Source organism: Corvus cornix, chromosome 14 (assembly GCF_000738735.6).
Source record: "Corvus cornix cornix isolate S_Up_H32 chromosome 14, ASM73873v5, whole genome shotgun sequence".
Lineage (NCBI taxonomy): Eukaryota > Metazoa > Chordata > Aves > Passeriformes > Corvidae > Corvus > Corvus cornix.
In genome coordinates, this window is record NC_046344.1 from 11316656 (window position 1) to 11337336 (window position 20681).

A 20681-nucleotide genomic window follows, 5' to 3' on the forward strand; every position below is an offset into this window, starting at 1 on the left:
GTGGTAGAAAGCTGTAGATGCCCTGTCAGCCTTTTGTTCCCTGGGCTAACCAAAACCCATTTCCCGGAGGTTCCTGTACACCAGCTTCCCCCCCAGTCCTCTCACGGTCTCACTGGACTGTTGCTGCACTTGCTGCAGTTTGTTGCCCGGTCTTTTTTCCCTGGAGGGCCTGAACCTGGACGCGGTATTCCAGGATGTGGGTCCATGATTTCCCAAGCATTTATTTTGTCCCATTATCCAGGTTGTTGGTGAGGGTTTTAAACAGGTTTGGCCTTTTTCAGCCCCTGAAGAGTACTACTTATAACCAGCTGCAAGTTAGACTGGGAACTTAGGCTTGAGGACTTTTTTTAAAATTTTTTTAATGTTGTATCCTACCACTTGGTTTTTGTGGTTTTTTTTTTCTTTTCATAGTTTAAATTTGCCATTGTAATGATGGGCCGACACCAGTATCTCAACGAAGATGAGTATGAAGTGAACTTGAAAGATTTTGAGTCCCAACCTGGTAAGTTGTTAGACAACCTCACTATTCTTTTGGCCTGCTGAAGTTGCTCTCCCAGTTGTTACTTGTTTATCCTTAACTCAGGATGCAGGAAGTTTGTTCTTTTTACATGACATACGTTAGATGTAGTGACTGAGCACACTGAGCAGTGTTACATGTATGTGTTAGTTCCAGAGTATGTATTTTATAGGCATATAGATAAATAATCTGTTTCCTTTTGAGTTAAAAGCATTCATTGCATTTGAATGACCAAATGGGTCCAGTATCAGTATAACACACTTTGCAGCATCAGTTTCACCTTACCTTTATTGTCCATCTACTCCCTTGCATGTTTGGTTCTCATGGAAAGACAATTCTTGTTCATTCTCGATCTCCTCAATGAATCTGAAGATTCTAGCAAGAACATTAAATATCTCAATAAGATGCTGTTAGATTTTTTTTTTTCACAAGAGATGATTCACCAAGGTACAAATGTGGCTCCATTCTAAATTTGTCTCTGGATAGGCTGCCAGCTTGTTAACTTGACTGATATTTAAACCTCTATTTTCTTAGACATTTACACATGGGAGAAACCAGGTTAGTCCTTCAGGAGTTCCACCACTGGAGTGTTTTCATAGTCATAGAATGGTTTAGGCCTTAAAGACCATCCCATTCCACCCTCCTGCCGTGGGCAGGGACATGCCACACACTAGACCCATTGCTCAGGGCCCCATCAAACCTGGCCTTGGACACTTCCAGGCATGGGGCAGCCACAGCTTCTCTGGGCAACCTGCACCAGTGCTTCTAAATCCAATTCTCTTCTTTTCTGGGAGTTCTGTTTGGGAATGGCACCTTTGGATCTGCAGTCAGGGATCCATTGAAACCCTTGAATTCATTGGGGTTTCTTCTTCCAGCTTAGCTGATTGTTCTCTCTGTGAGTGGCACTGGCTCTCTGCAGTTCTGTTTTTCTGACAATTAGGAATTCTGGTTTTTATTGGTAGGTTCTGCTAGGGTCGAGTTTTCTCCAATTTTTCCCAGCTGTGCTCTGGATTTATGTAACAGTTGTAAAGAAATCCTGTAGCTGTCCATTTATTTCAAAACCTGCAGAGAACAGTTAGACCTGTGCTCTTGCTGGGTACCTTGCAGGAGCCTAGCAAACACAGCTTTTGTGTATGTAGCACAGGCAGGTCCATGGCTCGTGGCTTGCCAGAGCTGTGAGTGCCTGCAGCTGCACAAGTCACCTGAGAGCCCAGGAGTGTGTCACTGCAGGACCTCTTCATGCATTACTTGGGAAGGGTCTCCAGATGGTCAGCTTGGAGGTGGACATTTCTCCACAGGCAGATAAACTCTCTCTTTTGTGGTCAGAGCAGAGTCCTGATTTTATTCTGAGAGTCATCCTTCTTGGGTCAGGGAGGGAAAGGCAATAGTCTGGAATGAACTGTTGGACTTGGTGAGCAAGGCAGAGCCAGTGGTGCCAAAACAGCTTGAAAAACTAACCAGGTAACCAGGTCAAAAGCACAGAGCATGTCAGAATGTGGAAAAGGGAGAACTTGAACTGTTTGTAGGAACTGTAGGGAATGTGAGAGCAAAATGTTCTAATCTGAGAGTTCATAGAATTCACCCCTTTGATAGAATGTGCTTTGATATAATTAATTTCTACGAATACCAAATTTTAACACACACTGGAGTGATGGAAACAAAGCTGTGGCATTCCCCAGTTTGATTGGCATAGCTGACGTCAACAGTGTCCCTTTGCTTTTGCTAAGGTACACTAACTATAGCCATGACTGTGCTGGCACCAACCATGTAGGACCTAATTTCTTCCTTCAAAAACATTCACATTCTCCCACTAAGATTGGCAGTTCTCTTTTAATTCGACATTGACCATTATGTCAAACAAACAAAAAAAAAATTCAAGAAAATACATCACAAAATGCAGATGCAGGCAACCAACAAGGTCACGTGTTTTATGCTTTAGTGGTTGCAGTTGATGGCTTTGAATGTAGAATGTGCTTTCCTTGCTGGGGGCCTCTTTAGTTTCTGCCTTTATCATTGCACTTCAAAGAACATTTGATGCACTGCATTGAGGACGTCTTAAAAGAGAATTTCTCCCTTTTGCAAGAAGTATGCGGACTGTGGTTTATCATGAAAACTAGCAGTAAAATAAATAATATTGGGTTGAACAAGTGAAAAAATCTGCATGTTTTCTTTGCAATCTGAATGACTAGGGTTTTTTTTTTTCTTGGAAAATAAAGAGGAGAGTCAGTTTCATGATTTCTTAATTAGCATTATTTGCATTTTACATTAATTTAACAGATATTCCCAGTTAAACCAGATGATAGGAATAGCAGAGATTATGGCAGGTACTGTAGGTTGTCATGTTTCGATGGCAGATTCCCCCCTTTGAAACCGGCTCAGCACTCTGGTGAAAGCTGGTACTCTGATGTGCCTCTGGCCATAAAACAGCAGTTTTCCTGCTTTAGCACACCCTTCACTGCTGTAAACTCCTGTAGGAAACTGAAGAAGAGAAAAACCAGGTACCTGATGCAGAAAGAGCTGCGGAATGTGCTGTTGGAAGGAAAGCCCTGCCCTGCTGGCTGTGGGGCTGCTCTGCACTCCTCTGCCTTCCCCTGTGATTCTCAGCAAGCTGTGGACAGGGCACACAGGAGTAGGTTGTGTAATGGAAACATTTTTCCAATTTAGTCTTAAAACTTCATTATTTTTTTTTCTCTTTTCTTTTCTAGGCAACATGTCTCATCCAAGGCCATGGCTAGGGCTTGACCATTTCAATAAAGCCCCAAAGAGAAGTCGCTACACTTACCTTGAAAAAGCTATTAAAATCCATAACTGACTTACTTAACCAGATTGTCAAGGCAAGGGACAAAAATAAGTGTGTGTGTGCACCTTTTTAACAACTGTAGAACTTTGGTACACGTGCACTATATCTGAAGTCTTCAGCAAGAGGATTTGCTGCTGATGTTAATTTTATTTTGTTGAGGCTGTTCAGTTTGGCTTCTCTGTATCTATTGACTGCCCTTTTTGAGCAAAATGAAGGTGTTTTTATAAAAGCTTGGATGCCAATGAGAGTTATTTTATGGTAAACGTAATGCAAGGCAATTGTCAGCATAATGAGGGAAGAGTTTAGTAGAACAGTTGACATTGGCAAAATTATTTGTCTGTAGTACGTTTATAGATGGCATAAGCTGACTGGCTGCCCTTCCTGTGTGGTGTTCACCATCACTGCAGCTAGTAAATCTTATGTTTAGACTCACATCAGATTTATTTCCTTCAGTTATACTTTAAATGACATTTTTGTGCATTTGTAAATGCAAAAGAAAAACTCACATCATCAATAAATAGCAATCTCTACTTCATTGTGTACATTGTTGGCACTTATTCGGGATTTTTGTCTCCTCCAGCTTCATAGAATCTTTTTTAATAAACTAGTTTTCATTTAATTTAGTCAATACTTTGCATCCCGTTTTACCAAGTGGATGCCCCGAGTCCTAAAATGAGATATTTGGGTCTTTTTATTAAATTTCCAACCATTGAGAAATACCACTGCGATTGATTATGCCATCTTCTGGCAAATAGAATGACACTCAAAAGTTGGCAAAAGCAAGTGAAAAGATTATAAATATCATTAATTTAGTTACCATGGGAAGAGATGGGGAAAACACAAGAACTAGCCTTTTAGCACAGAGGGCATGCTCACTAGTGTTTAGTAAGCTGTTGACTTTGTATAAAAAAGGAGGAAAAAAAACGAAAAAAGAAGAAAAAAAAACGAAAAAAGAAATTGTATATTTAATGAATGAACATGTACAATTTAACACTTGGAGGTTAATTTTATTGGGTGAGTCTGCAAGTGAATTTCACTGATGTTGATATTCATTGTGTGTAGTTTTATTTCAGTCCCCAGACTGCTTCCTTTTCTTTGGAGCTAATGCCAGCCGCGTGTCTAGTTTTGAGTGCAGTAAAGATAGAATCAGCAATTCACACTTAATTTTACATTCTTTTCCAGTATTTTATTTTGTTTCTGTAGCCGCAGTGTACAACTCCTCTTCCTGTATATTGCCTTTTTTTGCTGGAAAATGTTGTATGTTGAATAAAATTTTCTATAAAATTTTTTTCGATGAGTGATGACATGGACATTGAAGAAGATTTCTCCTCTCCTTGGAAATAGAGTTTTGAGAAACATTTTCATTCATGAGATTTTGCTAAAGGTGTGGGTTTTTTTCCTTAAGTGTTGACAATTGTATAATCCTCATTGGTTGTTTTGGGGAAACTTTGTGGGGTTTTCTGTTTAATAGTTTTGGGGTTTGGAGTTTTTTTTGGGTTTTTGGTTTTTTTATGTCCTAACTAGTAACATTTGAACTTAACAAATAAAAGGTTTTCCAGGAAGGAGCCATGTACAAAAAAGACAAATGGAAAAATTATTTTACTAGTTTGTTTGTAAAGCTTGTAGTAGAGTCTTTGTGGTAGACTGGACTCTTCCTGCCTGTACAAAATTTTGTGGTCCAGATTCTCAAGTCTATTGCTATAAATGGTGTAAAGTGAAATCTGGAGTCTCTAAAGGTAAGGTCTCTTCATAGAGTAAATAGATTCCCTCCCTAGTGTGTTCCTTGTATTCATAACCAAAACAGAAGGTGCAAGTTCTAGGTATGTTTGATTCTCTTTTTAGTTTGTATCTTGCAGTGCTTTAAACTGTCTCTTATTTCCAGTCAAGGCAGACTAGTTTACTTTTTTTTTTGTTGTCTGAGTGTGTAGGTTAGCGATAGAGGGAAGTGCTTAACTGGCACGCCCTAAGTGGAGAAAGCTTTCCTTTGCTTCAAATTTCCCTCAAGCTGATGAGAATTGCACCATCCCAGTGGTGTTTTTACTGGTACTTGGATTGTCTCTACAGGCTTTCAGTAAATACCAGGATTTGTTTCCGAACTGTTCTGTGAAATAAGAGGCTCTGGTCAGCAGTAGTAAGCCCTAATTATATATAGTGTTGTTTAGACTGATATAAAATTGAGCTTGTATCTGAATGTCACTAAGTTTTCACATTAATTTATGGAATGTTGGCAGCTTTTAGGGACTATCTTAAGAAACACAATCCTTCCTATTTCAGAAGAAAAAGCCGCTAACAGATTTTGGGTGCCTTTTGGTTTTTAGATGACTGGATTTTATGTGCTTCAGTATTTGTGCTATTCCCACACTAGTTTGGTGAAGTCCATACTTTGGGGCATTCCATATGCAGTTTTCAATGACTGAAGGATTTTCTGAAAAAAAATTTTTTGGAGCACAAGTAACTTGTTGTTCAAATATGGAAATACACCTATGAAGAGGAGGACAGGAGGGTTTCTCAGGTGCAGTATGTTTGTTTAGTTCATTTAAAAAAATTTACAAGAATACAGTCTTCAAAACTGCCATGAATTTCATTTCTTTATTCAGATTTTGGAGTTATCTGGATAATAGACAGTGAATGCATTAAATTAAGGTAATGGTAATATAAGTGTTAAGCAATAAGGATGTAATTTCATGGTACACAGCATCAGAGCAACATGTTGTTAACAGCCCATCCGAATTCTCCCTACGAAAATAGCGAGCGTTGTTCCTGTAGATTTATATAGTGCCTTTTATCCTAAAGGAGTCCAAAGCATTCTGTGAAATCTGAGCAGATCACACCAGTGACATAGTTGCTGCCTAGAGAGTGACAGCCAGCCCCAGCCCCCTTCAGCCGCCCAGGCTGGCATAGCGACCCCGACCAGGCAGTGCTGCCGCAGGACGCGCCAGGGCCCGGCCGTGGCCTTCCCGCAGGACGAGCAGAGCGAGTGCCTCCCGCATCCCGGATCTACCTCAGCTGCTGCCCTCCGGAGCTCCGTGCCAGCATTCCCGAGCCAGCATTCCCGAGCCAGCATTCCCGAGCCAGCATTCCCGAGCCAGCGTCCCCGCCCGGCCTCTGGAGCTCGGACCCGCCCGGCCGTGGGCGCTGCGCTGGCTGCGGGCGGCAGCGCCCACATCGGAGCCACGCTGGGGGGTTGCTGTTTGATATCCTCTGTGAGAAATCATTTTCTGTAGGAACTGTACATATTGTAAATAAAATAGCCTAGGGTAAACACTGCATTGGTGTCTTGGCCCTTCATTTTGGAGAGGATTGGGAGTTACAGCCTGTGGGTCGCTCAGAACTCAGGGAGATTTTGGTTAGATCAGGTAGATGAAGTTTGCAAAATTCAGCCAAATTGTGTGTCAGGAATGGCATTAGTAATATAAGGTGTGCTGGCCAGAAGGTAAATTCTGACTTGTATGTCAGCTTCCACATTTTGAGCCTTTGTTTTTCCTGTAACATTTTGGTATTGAGGTGCAGAGTGTCGCTGTTTGATGTGAGAGCAGTGAGTGTTCATTTATTGTTGGCTGTTAAACCTGCGTGGTCTTTGAGGTCAGAAAAAGGGGGCAGTGTTCACATGTGATATGTCCTAATCCAGCTCCAAATCTGTATTCAACTTAATTTCTGTCCCAGGTGATGTTGAAGTTAGCTGTATACCAAGCACAGCAGGGAATTAAATTTGCTATGGCTGGAAGCCTTTATTTTTTATTAAACACTTGTGTAAACTATTGTACCTGTAAATAGTGGTGTAAAAATGTCCTAACGACTTGTGTTAAATACCTCCTGCACATCTCAAGTCATATATTTATATAATTCCTTTGCTGTGTGCATATTCATGTGAATTTGGGTTTTGCACCTTTCCTGATGAATGTCACTGACTTGGTGCGTTATTTACCACTAATTAACAGCAAATCTTGTGGTTTCACAGCCAGATTTTAAAATGGAGAAAAATCTTAGCATCCTAAAACAATGTGTGAATTGGTAAAGCCTGTTGTGCTGCCATCTGTGTGGCTGCCTTCGATCCTTGTGCGTTTCTGTTCCATTAGGTCACAGTGGGTTGGGTGACCAGAGGAGGGCGAGTCACTGACCTTGGTACGGAGGAGTGAAAGCTGGGGCAGCTGCTCTGGGAGTGGCCTGGGTGTTGAGGGGGCTGGGGAGTGCTGGCTCTGAGTTTCATGTAGGGCCAAGGAAATGGTGATTTAAGTTTTTACTTACATTGATTATGTTTTTTCACGTTTCACAGTCTGAAGACTGGGGTTTCTATAGTCTGAAGGCTGCAGTTCCGTGTTGAAGCAAAAATCAGTGCATATGGCCAGCCTAGCTTAACTAAACTATGGGATCAGCTCAGCAGGGGCAGTTTGTCCAATCTAAACCGTGGGATCAGCTCAGTAGGGGCAGTTTGTGATGCTGGCTTAGGATGGCAGGGTCGGTGGGCAGTGCCGTTTCTGGAGCTCATTTCTACGGCCGCCTTCAACCCCACAGTGTCCAACAGCCAGGACCTGCCCTCGCTGTGTCGCAGTGCCAGCCGCCGGAGGAGCTGCTGGGGGCTCTGGCCTGGGCTCTGCCCGCTGTCCCTGACCCTTCCCGGTGTCGCTGACCCTTCCCGCTGTCGCTGACCCTTCCCGCTGTCGCTGACCCTTCCCGCTGTCCCTGACCCTTCCCGGTGTCCCTGACCCTTCCCGCTGTCCCTGCCCCGGTCCCCCGCGGGCGGAGCGCGCAGTGCGCCCCGTGCCCGGCAGGGGGCGGTGGCGGGCGATGGCCGGGACGGCGGCTGCGGCCACGGTCAGTGAGTGACCGAACAGCCGGACAGGGGGCTGGTCACACACCGCAGGGACAGGGGACTGGTCACACACTGCTAGGACAGGGGACTGGTCACACAGCAGGGACAGGGGACTGGTCACACACCGCAGGGACAGGAGGGCTGGTCACACACTGCTAGGACAGGGGACTGGTCACACACCGCGGGGACAGGGAACTGGTCACACAGCAGGGACAGGGGACTGGTCACACAGCAGGGACAGGAGGGCTGGTCACACACAGCAGGGACAGGGAACTGGTCACACAGCAGGGACAGGGGACTGGTCACACACCGCGGGGACAGGGGACTGGTCACACACCGCGGGGACAGGGGACTGGTCACACAGCAGGGACAGGAGGGCTGGTCACACCTCCGGGACGGGGTTTGGATAAGGAGCTTTTAGAGTTCCTGAAGTGCCCGGTAGTGCAGACCCTGTACTCAGAGCGGGGTAGGGGAGCAGCCCAGTGCTGCTGCCTCTCGTCCCACCTGCCCTCAGCAAGCAGGGTGCTGATTCAATGTGAAAGCATTTATGATGTTATAACATAGATATACATGGGTTTCTTCTCTTCCTCTGTTTATTTTTCCAGCCAGCAATAAGCTGCAGCAGGTGCTGCTGCTGTCAGTGTTGAGAAGGTTCTGGCACCTCCTGGGCATTGCAATTGCAGATATTTGATTTCACAAGATAAGTGACTGTAAAGTTTTATGTAGAGGTATGTCCCTGCTTTGGGAGATGATACAGTGCAGTGAGAAGGCCGAGAGGTAAAATCACGGCCTTGTGATGTGGTGACTTTTTTCAAGCTGTGTTTGCTGATATTTCTTCTTTGTGTGTTTGCCTTTTGGATTGTAGCTTGTTAGTGTAAAGGGGTGTCCCAGTGACCTGCATCTCTGCTCTGGGTGCAATGGGGCATGGAAGCAATGCAAACAGCAGATGTTTTTGCCAGTATTGTGAACAATTATAGGTTTATTTTCTTACCTCATACATAACAGAGCAAAGACAGTCTCATAAATTAGTGTTTTGTTAATAAATAATCAGCTACACTGTACCACCCACAGCCCTGCAGGGGTAGGTCCCATAGGAAGAAGAGCAGAGAAAAATGAAATCTCAACCAGTCAGTTCCAGTGCAGAGAAGGTAGGAGCTTCTCTGAAACATCCATGTCCAAACCTTGGTTAGCGTTGGGCTGAGAGGTCCGGAGGAGTCTGTGTCCCAGCTGGGTGGGAGGTTTGAGAGGAGCTGAAGTACTCACCAGCTGGAAACTTCACAGCACAGGGCAGCAAATCAAATAGAGCATGAATTAAGTGACACTGCAAATTAGTCTTTAAGTGCTTTTGTTTTAAAGCCAGTCCAACCATGTGGTGGTAAATTGGAGTTTACAGGTGGGTTCACCAGCAAGGGAGCTGCAGAACCTAAGCATACTCCTTTGAGTTTCCTAGCAGTAGTTTTATGTGCAGAATCTTATGCCATTAGGAAATTGAGGCTTTACATCATTTGGTTTCATAAAGTTTGTTTCTATAGTCTTTTGTATCTATAAATGTGAAACTGGCAGCACGGGCAGTAATGGTCTGCATCCTTGAAGGCCCTCACAAAGAGAGGTACGAAGCAGCATCCAAAGCAGCACCTGCAGCCAAAGAGGAGATGGACATGCACAGAATGATTACTGGCTGCATCTGTGATTTTTCCCTGCCTTGTTCTGTCTGCCTTTTCACTGTATGAATCCACTTCTTTCCCAAGTCTGTTAATGTTTGAAGTATCTTCCAAAAAATTAATCTTCGCTTCTTACATCTTATGCATGAGTCGGTTTCTGAGCCTGATTCTAAATGACAGTTGGGAAGTAGACAACGTTGTACTAATTTCTGCTTGTCTTATGAAAAGTGAAACATCCTGGGTTAAATTTAGCAAGTTTGCATCCCCTGTAGCATGATGACTGTATCTAGAAAGGACAGGATGGCTTCTTATCAACTGGAAAGGGCAAACTGTCTGTATAAGCACTAACTAGAACTTTGATTTTTTAATTACTCATTTTTAACCTTCTGCTATGCTGAATCTCTAAAGTGCCCATGAAAACTTACCCAACCATGCACAGGCTTGTGCACAGGAGGTAGGACAGCTTGCCCAGTCTGTAGGTGACCTGGGTGGTGATGTGCTGGCGGCAGGAAGGACAGATTGTGGATGTTGGTTTGCTGGAGAAGATCCCTGCCACAATGATTGGAGGCTGGGAGACCAAATAAACTGAATTCAGGAGGAGAGGAGAAGCAGCCCAATTAGAACCACAGGAAATATTTTACAAGTTTTAAAGCCTTAACTGGGAGAATGTGGGCTCTTAAGGTGGCACCCACGTTATTGTTGATTTCAGGTATATTCCTTAGAACCACTGTGCTGGTTGTTCTGTGTGCCCCAATACATTGCACCTAAAACCAGCCAGTTTTACTCGGATAAGGACATACACAGGGAGTTGTCTGTGGGATAATCCCTGGAGTCAGGCAGTCCCCACCACCCTCTGGTGGATGTACTCTGACACTGAGAATTTATCTTCTGATATTTAAAATCATATGAAAATGCTTGTTCTCCCTGAAGAGGTTTGAAGGATACAGAGGAACATTCTGAATCAACTTTTCAGTAGTTATGAGAAATTCATCGATGCAGTTACTCTAAAACCTAAATGCCATCAAACAGCTGCTGGTGCTGTCCCCAGTTAGACTCCAGCTCATGTTTTTGCAGTCTAGACTTGACTGTCATAATCCCTGAGGGGGATGCCCCTTGTGGGTACATGAAGGATATTTTTTCAGAAATGTTTTTGGGAAAAAAATACTATTTTAAGGAACCTAAAACAAGTTTAGGGTACAACTTCACACTGTAGCCTGAGGCAAAACTTGAGGAGTGGGAAGGTATCTGTTTCATAAATAGGATAGAGCATGTCTGAGTTCAAGTGCCTGCTGGTTTTAGGGATATTTAAAAATGTGTCTCCTTTCCTCCTGTATGAGGTGTTATTGACTCTTCTTCAAAGCCTTTCCTCAGCATCTCCTTTGAGCTTCTCCACTTCCATAAAGGTGACTAGATCAGGAACACTGCCCTTAAAATGATTTATTCTGAAAGCCCTGTCTTCTGGCTGGGCTTTTTTGGTTTGTTTGGTTTTTTTTTAAAGGGGTACTTGTGTAGATTGGCTAATGCTGGAGAAGCAAGTCTGAGTCCCTTGTCTTAGTTTATCTTCTGACATCTCTGTGCAAATTTTCCAGTTTATGAGATTGAGATTGGGTCAGAAAACTCCCACCCTCTCTGTTGATTTTAAAACGAAACCTATTTCGCTTTTGTTGGCATGTGGCACGAGAGCTGTCAGGAGCACAACCCCTGCACTTACCGGGCTCCTCGATGGTGGTGGTTTCTCGGTAGGAGTAAGGCGGGGGAGAAGGAAACTCGTAGCCCCCTGTGCAAAGAAAACGAGGGCAAACTGTACAAGTGCAAACAGCTTCTGGCTCCCAAAAGCTGCGTGGAGTGAGACAAGAGGTGCCTCGCAGAGAGGGTGAAATCCAGCACAGGGAGAAACAGCCACTGTACTGACTCCTGGGTTTTTAAAGCCTGCAGTGACTGGCTGGTCTCACTTTCTGTACAACAAAAGCTGAGAAACCAAATAATTTTTTAGGAAAGGCAGCAATTTCGTCCATTCCAGCATAACACTGGCATGGTACTCAATCTTAATTTAAGGACTCCACTGATAACAGATCCACAGTACCTCTAATTTCAGTGATAACTATCCTTACTCTGAGTATTTAGAGCCTTTTTACTAGCTTGAACTTCCTCAGCTTTCAACCAAGTTATTTCATCATACTCTTTGTTCTAGAAAACAAAGTTCAGAGATCTTTTTCCTTTTGTTTTGGGAGAAGGGAAGCTGGTGACTAAGACACCTCAAGGATTTTCAGTTCTCTTACTGATCTTTCAAATTAAGAATGCAATCAGCCTACCTGAAGTGAAATAAGTTACTGTATTAAAAAATACATTCATGGATACATTCAAAATAAACCCATGTACAAAACTTAACAGCCAGCTAGCGTGGTACCAAACTACAGGACTGAGTCTGGGAGAGGAGGACAGTCCCTATGAGAAATCGTGGTTGGTCAAGCCTGGACAGCATTGGAGAAACCCTCACCCCCAGGAAGAGCAGCCCTGAGCTGGGAGTCCAGCCTGTGCTCGAGCTTTTCAGAAACGATATGAGTGCAACCAGGGAATGAGCCCACAGGGATATAAACTGGAATTTTCCAAAGTGAGACAAAATACAGTGACAAAGATGAAAAAAACGTTAGCAATATTTTCTTGAATGGCTTGCCAGAAGCAGTAAAGATTTGCAACGGCATTTGGGTTTCGTGGTGATGGGGTGGTGTTCAGTTTTTGGCTTTGAGTGGTTTTCTGTTTGATGTTTTTGTTTGTTTTTAGGGGGTGTTATTTGTAGGGAAAAAAATTGTAAAAAAATTAAAAACAAAATAATTTCCTTATGATCTAGAAAAGGAATGTTCTTAGTACAAGTCAGTTACCACTCGATGTGTTTTTGGGAAGGATCTGCTTCCTGCACAAGGACGAGACCCTGCAGCTCAGTGTTGGGTGTGTGCAGCCCCTGTCCCTTGGCTGAGTAGCTCTCAAGTGAGACTCCTTCTCCCCAGTCTCTTGCAAGCTCTGCTGAGCTTAGAAAGAGGCCAGGGAGATCTTTGAAGACAAAAATATTTACAGGGAGAGCTGATCAGAGTGAAATACTCTGAAAATGAGTCAGGTTTAGAGGCCCACGACTGACACATGGAGCCTCATTAGTCACCACCTGATCTCCCACTCGGATTTTTTCTTCAGTCCTGTCCCGTAAATGGCAATTTCCTCAGTAGCAGGAAGGTAAGGAAGGTGGAATCACTGCAGACAAGGAGTGCTGTGAGATATTTGTGTAGGTGTGAGAGCAGTGCCTGGTTTCAGAAGGAAAAGCCAACCCAGGAGCAGCAGTTCTTGGCACCCACTCGCAGCCCTGGAGCTGAATTGTCAGCGCTTCACCCATGGGCAGGGGTTGTTCATCCCTGTGGGAGTCTGGCTGCAGAACTCGTCTAGGCAGGGCAGCTCTGGCCAGCAGGGATGTCAGGGAAAAGGCCAGTCCTCTGTAAAACTAGATGGCAATTAAAGCAGGACATAACCCATCCACGTACAGAGTTCGCTGGCTGAACACATTTGCACGTTAGGAATATGAAATTATTGTAGCGACACTGCTGCAAAAAGTGTGTGTTGTTCGAAAATTGACTAAACCAACAAAAATACTTACTGCCGCTTAATGGTGTTTCTGTTAGGAGATCCTACCCCAGCCCTGGGTTTTATATCCTGGCGCAGACGCTTTCTAACCCCATCACGTCCTGGAAAGGCCGGGCCCGAATGTGTTCAGTGACATGCAGGAAACCAACCCTCGGTGTGCCCAAGGAGCCCTGTGGCTGCTGTTTCCAAGCCCTCACTTACCGTCCTGGCCGCAGAACTGCGGGGCCGAGGGCTCCTGCCGGTGCGGCTCGTACATCACCATGGGCACTTCCCCGCGCGCCTTCTCCCCGAGCATCTCCGCGGCTCACCTGCCGAAGGGAGCGCATCATAAACCCTGCTGCCCGCCCCGCTCCGTGCCCTGCATTTGCCAGTGCCTCTGGAGCTCCTGGTTCTCACACTCGGGTGATGCTCAGAGGGAAAATCGCAGTTCTCACATTCTGGCTCTTTGTAGGCCGGAGCGCGGTCGGTTCCTGCCGCACTGCGCTTCACGATGAGGAAGGTGGAGAGTAGAAAATACCATCTTGGGGTGTTTCTTTGTGCTGGAAAGCGAAAAATGTTCCCCCAGAAAACACTATTCGAAGTGTGTAAACCCGTGACTCAAAGTGTTACCTCTGCAGAAAAGATAACCTTTTTTTCCCCATGGATTGCCAAAATAATCAAGGAAGGGAAGAGCACACTTGGAGCACCTGTGAAAAAAACCTTCACATGTGATTAAGTCAGTGCAATCAGTGGCAATTCGGATCTGTCTTTCCTCGGGTTATTGTGCAACCTTATCACCATTGTTACCGCGACCAGCTTTGTCCTGTGAAACCATTGTCTCATCGGTAGGTGACAGGCTTTTGTTGGGAAACATCCTTATTATGTATGACTGCGTTCCCTGAGGCTCTGAGCAAGATCAGGCCACAAAATGTGTGTTTTGCAGGTGTTAGCAGAAGCTGATCCTCACAATAAAGGCGGGTGGAACGAAGAGGACACGGATGGGGATGTGTTTGTATTTCTGTCAGTGGAAAGGCGTTAATTATTCCTAGCTGCCCCTTGAACCAGTATTAACTGGTTGATTTCCTACTAACATTTACTGTAGGAGTCCTTTGCAGAAGAAAGGCACAGGGTTTTTGCACAGGTCAGCGAGGAAGGGAAGTTTTGGGGGGAAAAGGAGCACAGATGCACAAACTGCCCGAGTGTGTGAGGTCAAAGAAAAGCAACAGAGGAGTTGCTGGGCAAGGCAGGATGGTCTCAACAGGTCTGTTCCCAAGGAGTGTTGGAGGGCAATATGGGTGGGGAGGACAAAAGAGGGGGGATCAGTAGTGCTGAGATAAAGCATCAGTCCCTCAGGGAGGAAAAGAAGAAGGAATTTGAAAATATCATCGGGGAAGAAGTGCTGTAATTTTCACAAATCTGGATGAACGGCAGGTGATATGGAAAATGGTAGGAGAATGAATAATAAAGGGAATAGGTAGGATGGTGTAGAGAAAAAACCAGAAATCCAGCACTGGCCACGTTAAGGCCAAAGATGCCGCAGGAAATTGAAAACACATGGATTAGAGAGGATGGCTGGAGAAAGGCGCATCTCGGTATAATTGTTATAAAGGAGCTAAAACAGGTGATTGAGAATGTCAGAGCTATTAATAGGCCATTGTTGAAGCTTTATGAGGATCCCACTGAGAAGGAAAAAAGGTGAGAGTAGAGAGAATTTGGGTAGGATGAAGCTGTGAGAACCAAGGGAGAAGAAGGAGAGTGTGTCAGCCGTGACCGTGGGCTCAGGAGTGTGGTGATAGATAATGTTACATTAGCCAGGGTTGGCCAAGAGCTGCTCCCCTGGGACAGGGATTAGTGGGCAAAATTACAGGGAGTCTCCAAGTTTTTGTCTTATTCTTATCTTGGTAGTGAAGCACCATACACTAAATACTGGGTGGTGTCCTTTTGGGCGACAGTTCTGCAGAATTCATCTCGCTGTGAAACAGGAAAAAGAGGAAAGGGCTTTTGGATTCCATCCAGTGCCTGTAAGCCCAGGCAGGCGCTTGCAAGAGGCACAGGGTAGGAGGGAATAATCATGGTTAGCACGGTGTTAACTTGTCAAGTTAACTGCTGAGAGCAAGCACACACTGACTAATCCTGTTTCCACCCAGAGAGGTATCAGGATAATATCACCAGGTAGATGTGTAGGACACGAGGTGCAAAAGTGAATCAGCAGCAGAGCAGGGAATAGTGTGGGATGCCAGGTTTGTGTTTGATCTATTGGAGCTGCCAAGCACAGAAGCTGTGGGCTGAGGCTGTTGATAAAGCCCTGAATTTGCTCATTTTCAGTGCTGCTGCTGTGTGCTCTCTGTGTGCTGGGAGGGAGGACCTGCTCCAGGGCTGGGTGGGCAGCTGGGCTCAGCTTCTGCAGGAGCCTCTTCAGCCTGTGTGGGAGAAAGCACCAGGGGCTTGGATACCCTCTGGGCCTGAATGCTGCAAGTTCAGAGGTCCAGGAAAGGCATTTTCTAGGGTGGTTTATGCAACTCAGCGGCCCCTTTAATATAACATACTCCAGTATGTTACTCCCAGTTCTTGGTTCCAACCCTGTATAAGGCGCCTGAGAGCCCTTTAGGGCTGTGACTCCCAAACCTGTAGGAATTGTTGCCATAGATTAGAGCTAGAGAATTCCCTCTTTTTCAGTTCTTGGAGGAGAAGATATGGGAGAGAACAGTGTGGGTAGCCCTGGAGGAAAAAGTCATAAGGAGAAATATCAGGCAGCAGTTCCTGAAGAGCAGGAAAGTGCCCTATAAACTTCCCTACAGTAATGCCCAGGAGGGTCACAATTAATAGTTTAGGAGGTGATGTGAGTTTCCTTCTCTGCAATCACCCTGAGCAAACAGAGCTGTGTGCAAGGGCAGAGCAGCCCCTGGAGCTCTTCTGGAGTGAGCCTGGGTTTATCTGAAGCAGATTGACTCAAACTACTGCAAACTGCCTGATTTGCAGGCAGAACCGCATCGTCCCAGGGGCACCAAAACAATTCCCTGTCTTCTCCCAAGTTTTAGTCTCTTCTACATATGGACATGCACTGGAAAATAAAGCTGACTTTAAGTCCTGTGGAAATCAGTATTTAATAAAAATAAGTAAATCACACCCTGAGGCATGTGCACAAAGAGCCCGTTCAGTGAAAGTGAGGTGCGAATGACAAAGCCTTTCTGTTCCAGGAAGGACAGATTCCAGGGAAGAATGGGCAGGCAGTTTCCCTCATCTTCCTCTGATCTGCTCCAGGGTTTGTGTTTGGGTGTGAAGAGCAGCCTCATGCAGGCAAGCAAAGCTGATGATGAGGTGTGAAATTCCACTCACAGCCGCACTGCCCAGCTCTCACCGGCACCTCTGCACGTCCCTCCCGACTGTCCCTGTCGGCTGAATAACCCCATAGGTGCCATTAATTCCAAGTGTGCCTGCAGAGGCACAGGCACTGTCATCTGTGCTTGGAAAAGGGTTTCATTTGAAAGTCGAAGCTCACTGCAGTACTAATTCTGCTTTCACATTCATATCTGGCTCTCCAGGATGGCATCTCAGCAAGCAGTGACTTTATGAGAAGTGTTTAATGTCCATTCCAGCTTCATCTGATGTCACTGTGGGATTTGCCATTCAGTGAGGGTGTGTTCAGGACAGAAAAAAGGGAACATGGTATTTCGGAGGAAACTTTAAGATTCGGGTGTTTAAAGAATATAGGGTACTACATTCAAAAGTTTGGTATTTTGGAAGATTAGCATTAAAACATTATAGTGAGGGATCTCCACGCTCCCTAGACATATGGAGGTATAGCAGTTTTCTCCAGTGGCCTGTTGGCTTGTCGGGTACTGGCCCAAAGGCTTTCAGTTTGCTGCAATGTGTTCTTGTTCTCCTGTCATCACTAGTTTAACATTTTCCTGGGCATTTAGCCCTTCCAGCTGTGTTTATGAGACAATTTACATTTCTGATATTTTAAGGATTGGCCATAAAATGCCATTGCTGGCATGCAATTACACCTGGGGCTTGAACAATATCAAGAGCCTGTTTCACTTGACTGAAGCAGTTAATTCCAGTTTTTGGCTAGCAATTAAACACTGAATTCCTCAGTGGAAAGATCTTTTGCCTTTAGTCTTGCATTGGTCATTTCAGGTAACATTCACAATGTGCTGAGGGTTTCCAGATGTTCAAGAAGGAATAGTTCCAGCTCTAATACAGACAAACATAATTGGCGAGCAGCATTCAGGTATTTGCCTATTCTCATTCTTAAACAGAAGCTAAAAGAGAGGACAGCTGGCAGCAAATGAGAAGCTGGACTTCAAAAAAGTATTCATTATATCTGTAGCAGACAACCTTTTCAAGGAGATGAAGAATGCTCTGCCAATTCCCCATTCTTTACACATGAAATTAATTTTTTAATATCACAGTTATTCTGGCTTTTAAGCCTGGATCTGGCTACCAGCCTCTTCAAATGGAGAGGATGTAGCTGTGGGGGATTGACTGAATATGCACCATATTTCTTGTTGGAAACTCTTCACCTGGTTCTGTTTTCTTGTCTATTGTCTGCCTTGACTCACTCCCCAGTATGTGCACTCACAAGGCTGCTGGATAGGCAGGGACTGCCTGGACTTTCCAGTCCTGTCCCACATCGGATGTTTATGTTGAGTTAATCCTTCATGAAGAGAGCCCCAGCCTATAATTCAGTACCTTCACTGCTCCTGTTGCTCTCACCTTAAATCAATCCAAAACACTGTAAACTTTCACAAACCTCCTAGTCTAGAATTATTAATGGTAGTTCCTTGCTGTGTGCTATTGTGCCAGCATCATGCTTTTGCAGAAAACCTTCTCCCCTTGAGCCAGCCCAGAGAACATTCCTGTCCCTTTGCAGCCTTTCCTTCACAGGGCTAAGCAAGGTTCTGAGCCCTTTTCATTTCTGCACAGTGAATTCATCCTTCTTGTCCCTGAATGGTCAGTGACCTCTGTCCTCAGCCTATGGGATGGTATGAATGTCATCTTGTATTTAATGGAAAAGCTGTCTGCAGAATAATCCAGCAGCACTTATTTCCTTTTCCACAGCCACCTCATGCTGTTGGTTTGTATTTAAGTTGTCATTAACCAGCAGCAGGTCTTTCTCCTCCAATGTCATTCTGTACTAATGAACTCCCAGCTTGCAGCTGAAATTTCTGGTCGTTTTCTAAGTGCGCTGCTTTGTAGCATTGTAGTGCACACAAATACTGCCACAGCAGGTCTCTAACTTTTCTTATTCTGTGTAATAGAATTTCTGCTTTCATAATTTGTTTCTTAAGTCATACATTTTATTAGCCACTCCTATATTTCTGCCAAGGTTATTAATTAAAATACTGAATTGGATCCATCCCTGCTTTTTGTGCTAACCTTTGATGCAACACCAGGTTTATCTATTAAACCTTGTTCCTTAATTTACTGTTTGATGTATAGTGCCTTGTTCCCTTGAGATGACCAACTTTATTCGTATTTAAAGGGCACTTGCTCTGAAGGGTGAGTACAGCTGAGCCCTGGGATTGCATTAGAACTTGTCCCTCCCTAATTGCCATTCCAAAAATAGAGTAAGAACCATTAAAAGGATGTATTGTCCAGTGGTTTGTGCCTTAACCTGCGCTGGGGAAAAAAAATGGGCTCAGTTCCTGTTCTGCCACAGTGACGTTCTGCAGTTAATTAGTCTTGGTTTTCCTTAACTCTGCTGTGGACAGAAATACTGCTCTGAGGAGACACTGCACCAGTTCTGCTGTGACATGGTCACATTTGGTTAGGCCTTAAAACTCGAGCACACAGAAGATAGGAAATGCTGAGTTTAGATTCAGCCTTTGTCCTCTATGAACACAATTTTGTCTTTCACGTTCCCTTTTAGCTTTCAAAATTGAGGGCAGCCTTACACAGTTGTTTCCAGCACCTCATCATTACTTTAAAAATTGATGTTTGCCAACTTTCAATTTAATTCCTTTATAGATGAACATTCTCTCACCAACAGCATTGAATCATGGGTTGCCAGTATTTCATTTATACCCTTCTAAAAATAATGTCCATAACTTGTTCTTCAATTGAAAACTGATAGAGCAGCTCAAGTAATGTGTCCTACAGCATCTGGAGCTGGTTTAGCAACTCTTACAAAGTTATGATGAATAAATTCACTTGAAGCAAGCAGATGTGTGCCCTGTGTTTATGTGTGAGTTAAGCCCTTTCCTATGGTGCATTAGCTTGAATTTCCATCCTTATTACTGCTCTCATTTCCACCTTCTCAGAAAGCTCCTTTTCCTCTTTACCATCTCTCATCTGTTCTAGGAGAAAGAGAAAATATCCTGAGAAAAATCTTTGCCTCCAGATTTTAGGAACATGAGAGAGGCTTGCAGGTTTTCAGAGCTTGACAATTTAATCACGAAAAGTTAACATTCCCAGCAGAGAGCCACAGCTGCCATACTCCTTGAGCTCACTGTCTGCTTTAGTCCTTGCGTCCTCCCTTTCTCTATCTCCTGAGGAGGAAACACAGTGTTGACCCCAGGCATTTTGAAAGCTCTTACCTTTATGTAGCTCTGGCAAATCTAGGGAGGAAAGAAAGCTTCAAAAGGTGGTCACTTCATCCATGTCTTTGCTCTGGTTGTGTGTGGGGAGGGAGCCCACAGCTGAGCAGTGACATGGCCCCGGTCCTGCCCCAGTGACATCCCGTGGAAGGTGCGAGTCAGCTGTGCACAGCGTGTAATTACCCCAGCTTGCCACAGTCCCAGCCCACTGCTCACACCTGCTCTGTCACAAAAGGAATGTTGTGTGACAGGCTTGCACCAGAGCTTGTTTTTGTTGGTTTGTTTTTTTTAGTTTGTATTTTTCCCAATATCCCAGAGATTTTTTCCTTTGTGCTAAGCTGAAAGCTAATGGAGATGATGAGAAGCAGCACAGGAATAACTTGAGGACAATGGAGAGGAAAGTGTATATCCTCACCCACTGTGCTTCTCTAGGAGAAAAGAGTGATGGAAAGCACAGGCACATCTGGGCCTCTGATATTGTATTATTGAGATCACTTTAACTTTCTGACCAGTTAAGTGTGCTTAGATCAGCAGAGAGCTCTGTTCAGGCTGGTGACCACTGATATTTTAGCTGAGATCTTCTTGGTAACCAGGTCTGTGGCTGAACTGGATTTTTGTCAAATAGATGCTTTTTCTCTGTGGTGGGTTGCCAGATGCCCACCCAGATGCTCTTATTCTCCTCCTCAATAGTGAAAATGAGATGGAAGTGTTCATCAGATGAGATGAAGTCAGGGAGATCACTCAC

General features: G+C 44.5%; 2 protein-coding genes across 3 annotated transcripts in view; one reads left to right on the top strand and one right to left on the bottom strand.

Moving 5' to 3' along the window:
• Window positions 1–4605, top strand: part of USP7 (ubiquitin specific peptidase 7) — a 71557-nt gene extending 66952 nt beyond the window's left edge. The window contains exons 30-31 of the mRNA XM_039560220.1: window positions 412–502; window positions 3223–4605. Coding sequence (XP_039416154.1) covers window positions 412–502; window positions 3223–3329 — 198 coding nt within the window. The 3' untranslated portion in view covers window positions 3330–4605. The remainder of the gene's footprint in view (window positions 1–411; window positions 503–3222) is intronic.
• A 4481-nt stretch (window positions 4606–9086) lies between these two features.
• Window positions 9087–20098, bottom strand: LITAFD (LITAF domain containing). Of its 2 annotated transcripts, none has more exons than XM_039560598.1 (5): window positions 19937–20098; window positions 13617–13723; window positions 11500–11565; window positions 10214–10356; window positions 9087–9762 (listed from the first exon to the last, which is right to left on the bottom strand). In XM_039560598.1, the coding sequence occupies exons 2-5, from the start codon at window positions 13708–13710 to the stop codon at window positions 9670–9672; spliced, it is 396 nt and encodes a 131-aa protein (XP_039416532.1). In that variant the 5' UTR covers window positions 13711–13723; window positions 19937–20098; the 3' UTR covers window positions 9087–9669. The 2 variants fall into 2 exon arrangements, with proteins under 2 accessions (XP_039416532.1, XP_010390904.1); XM_010392602.3 differs by having other exon boundaries at window positions 10214–10373; window positions 19937–20095.
• Window positions 20099–20681: the final 583 nt, after the last annotated feature.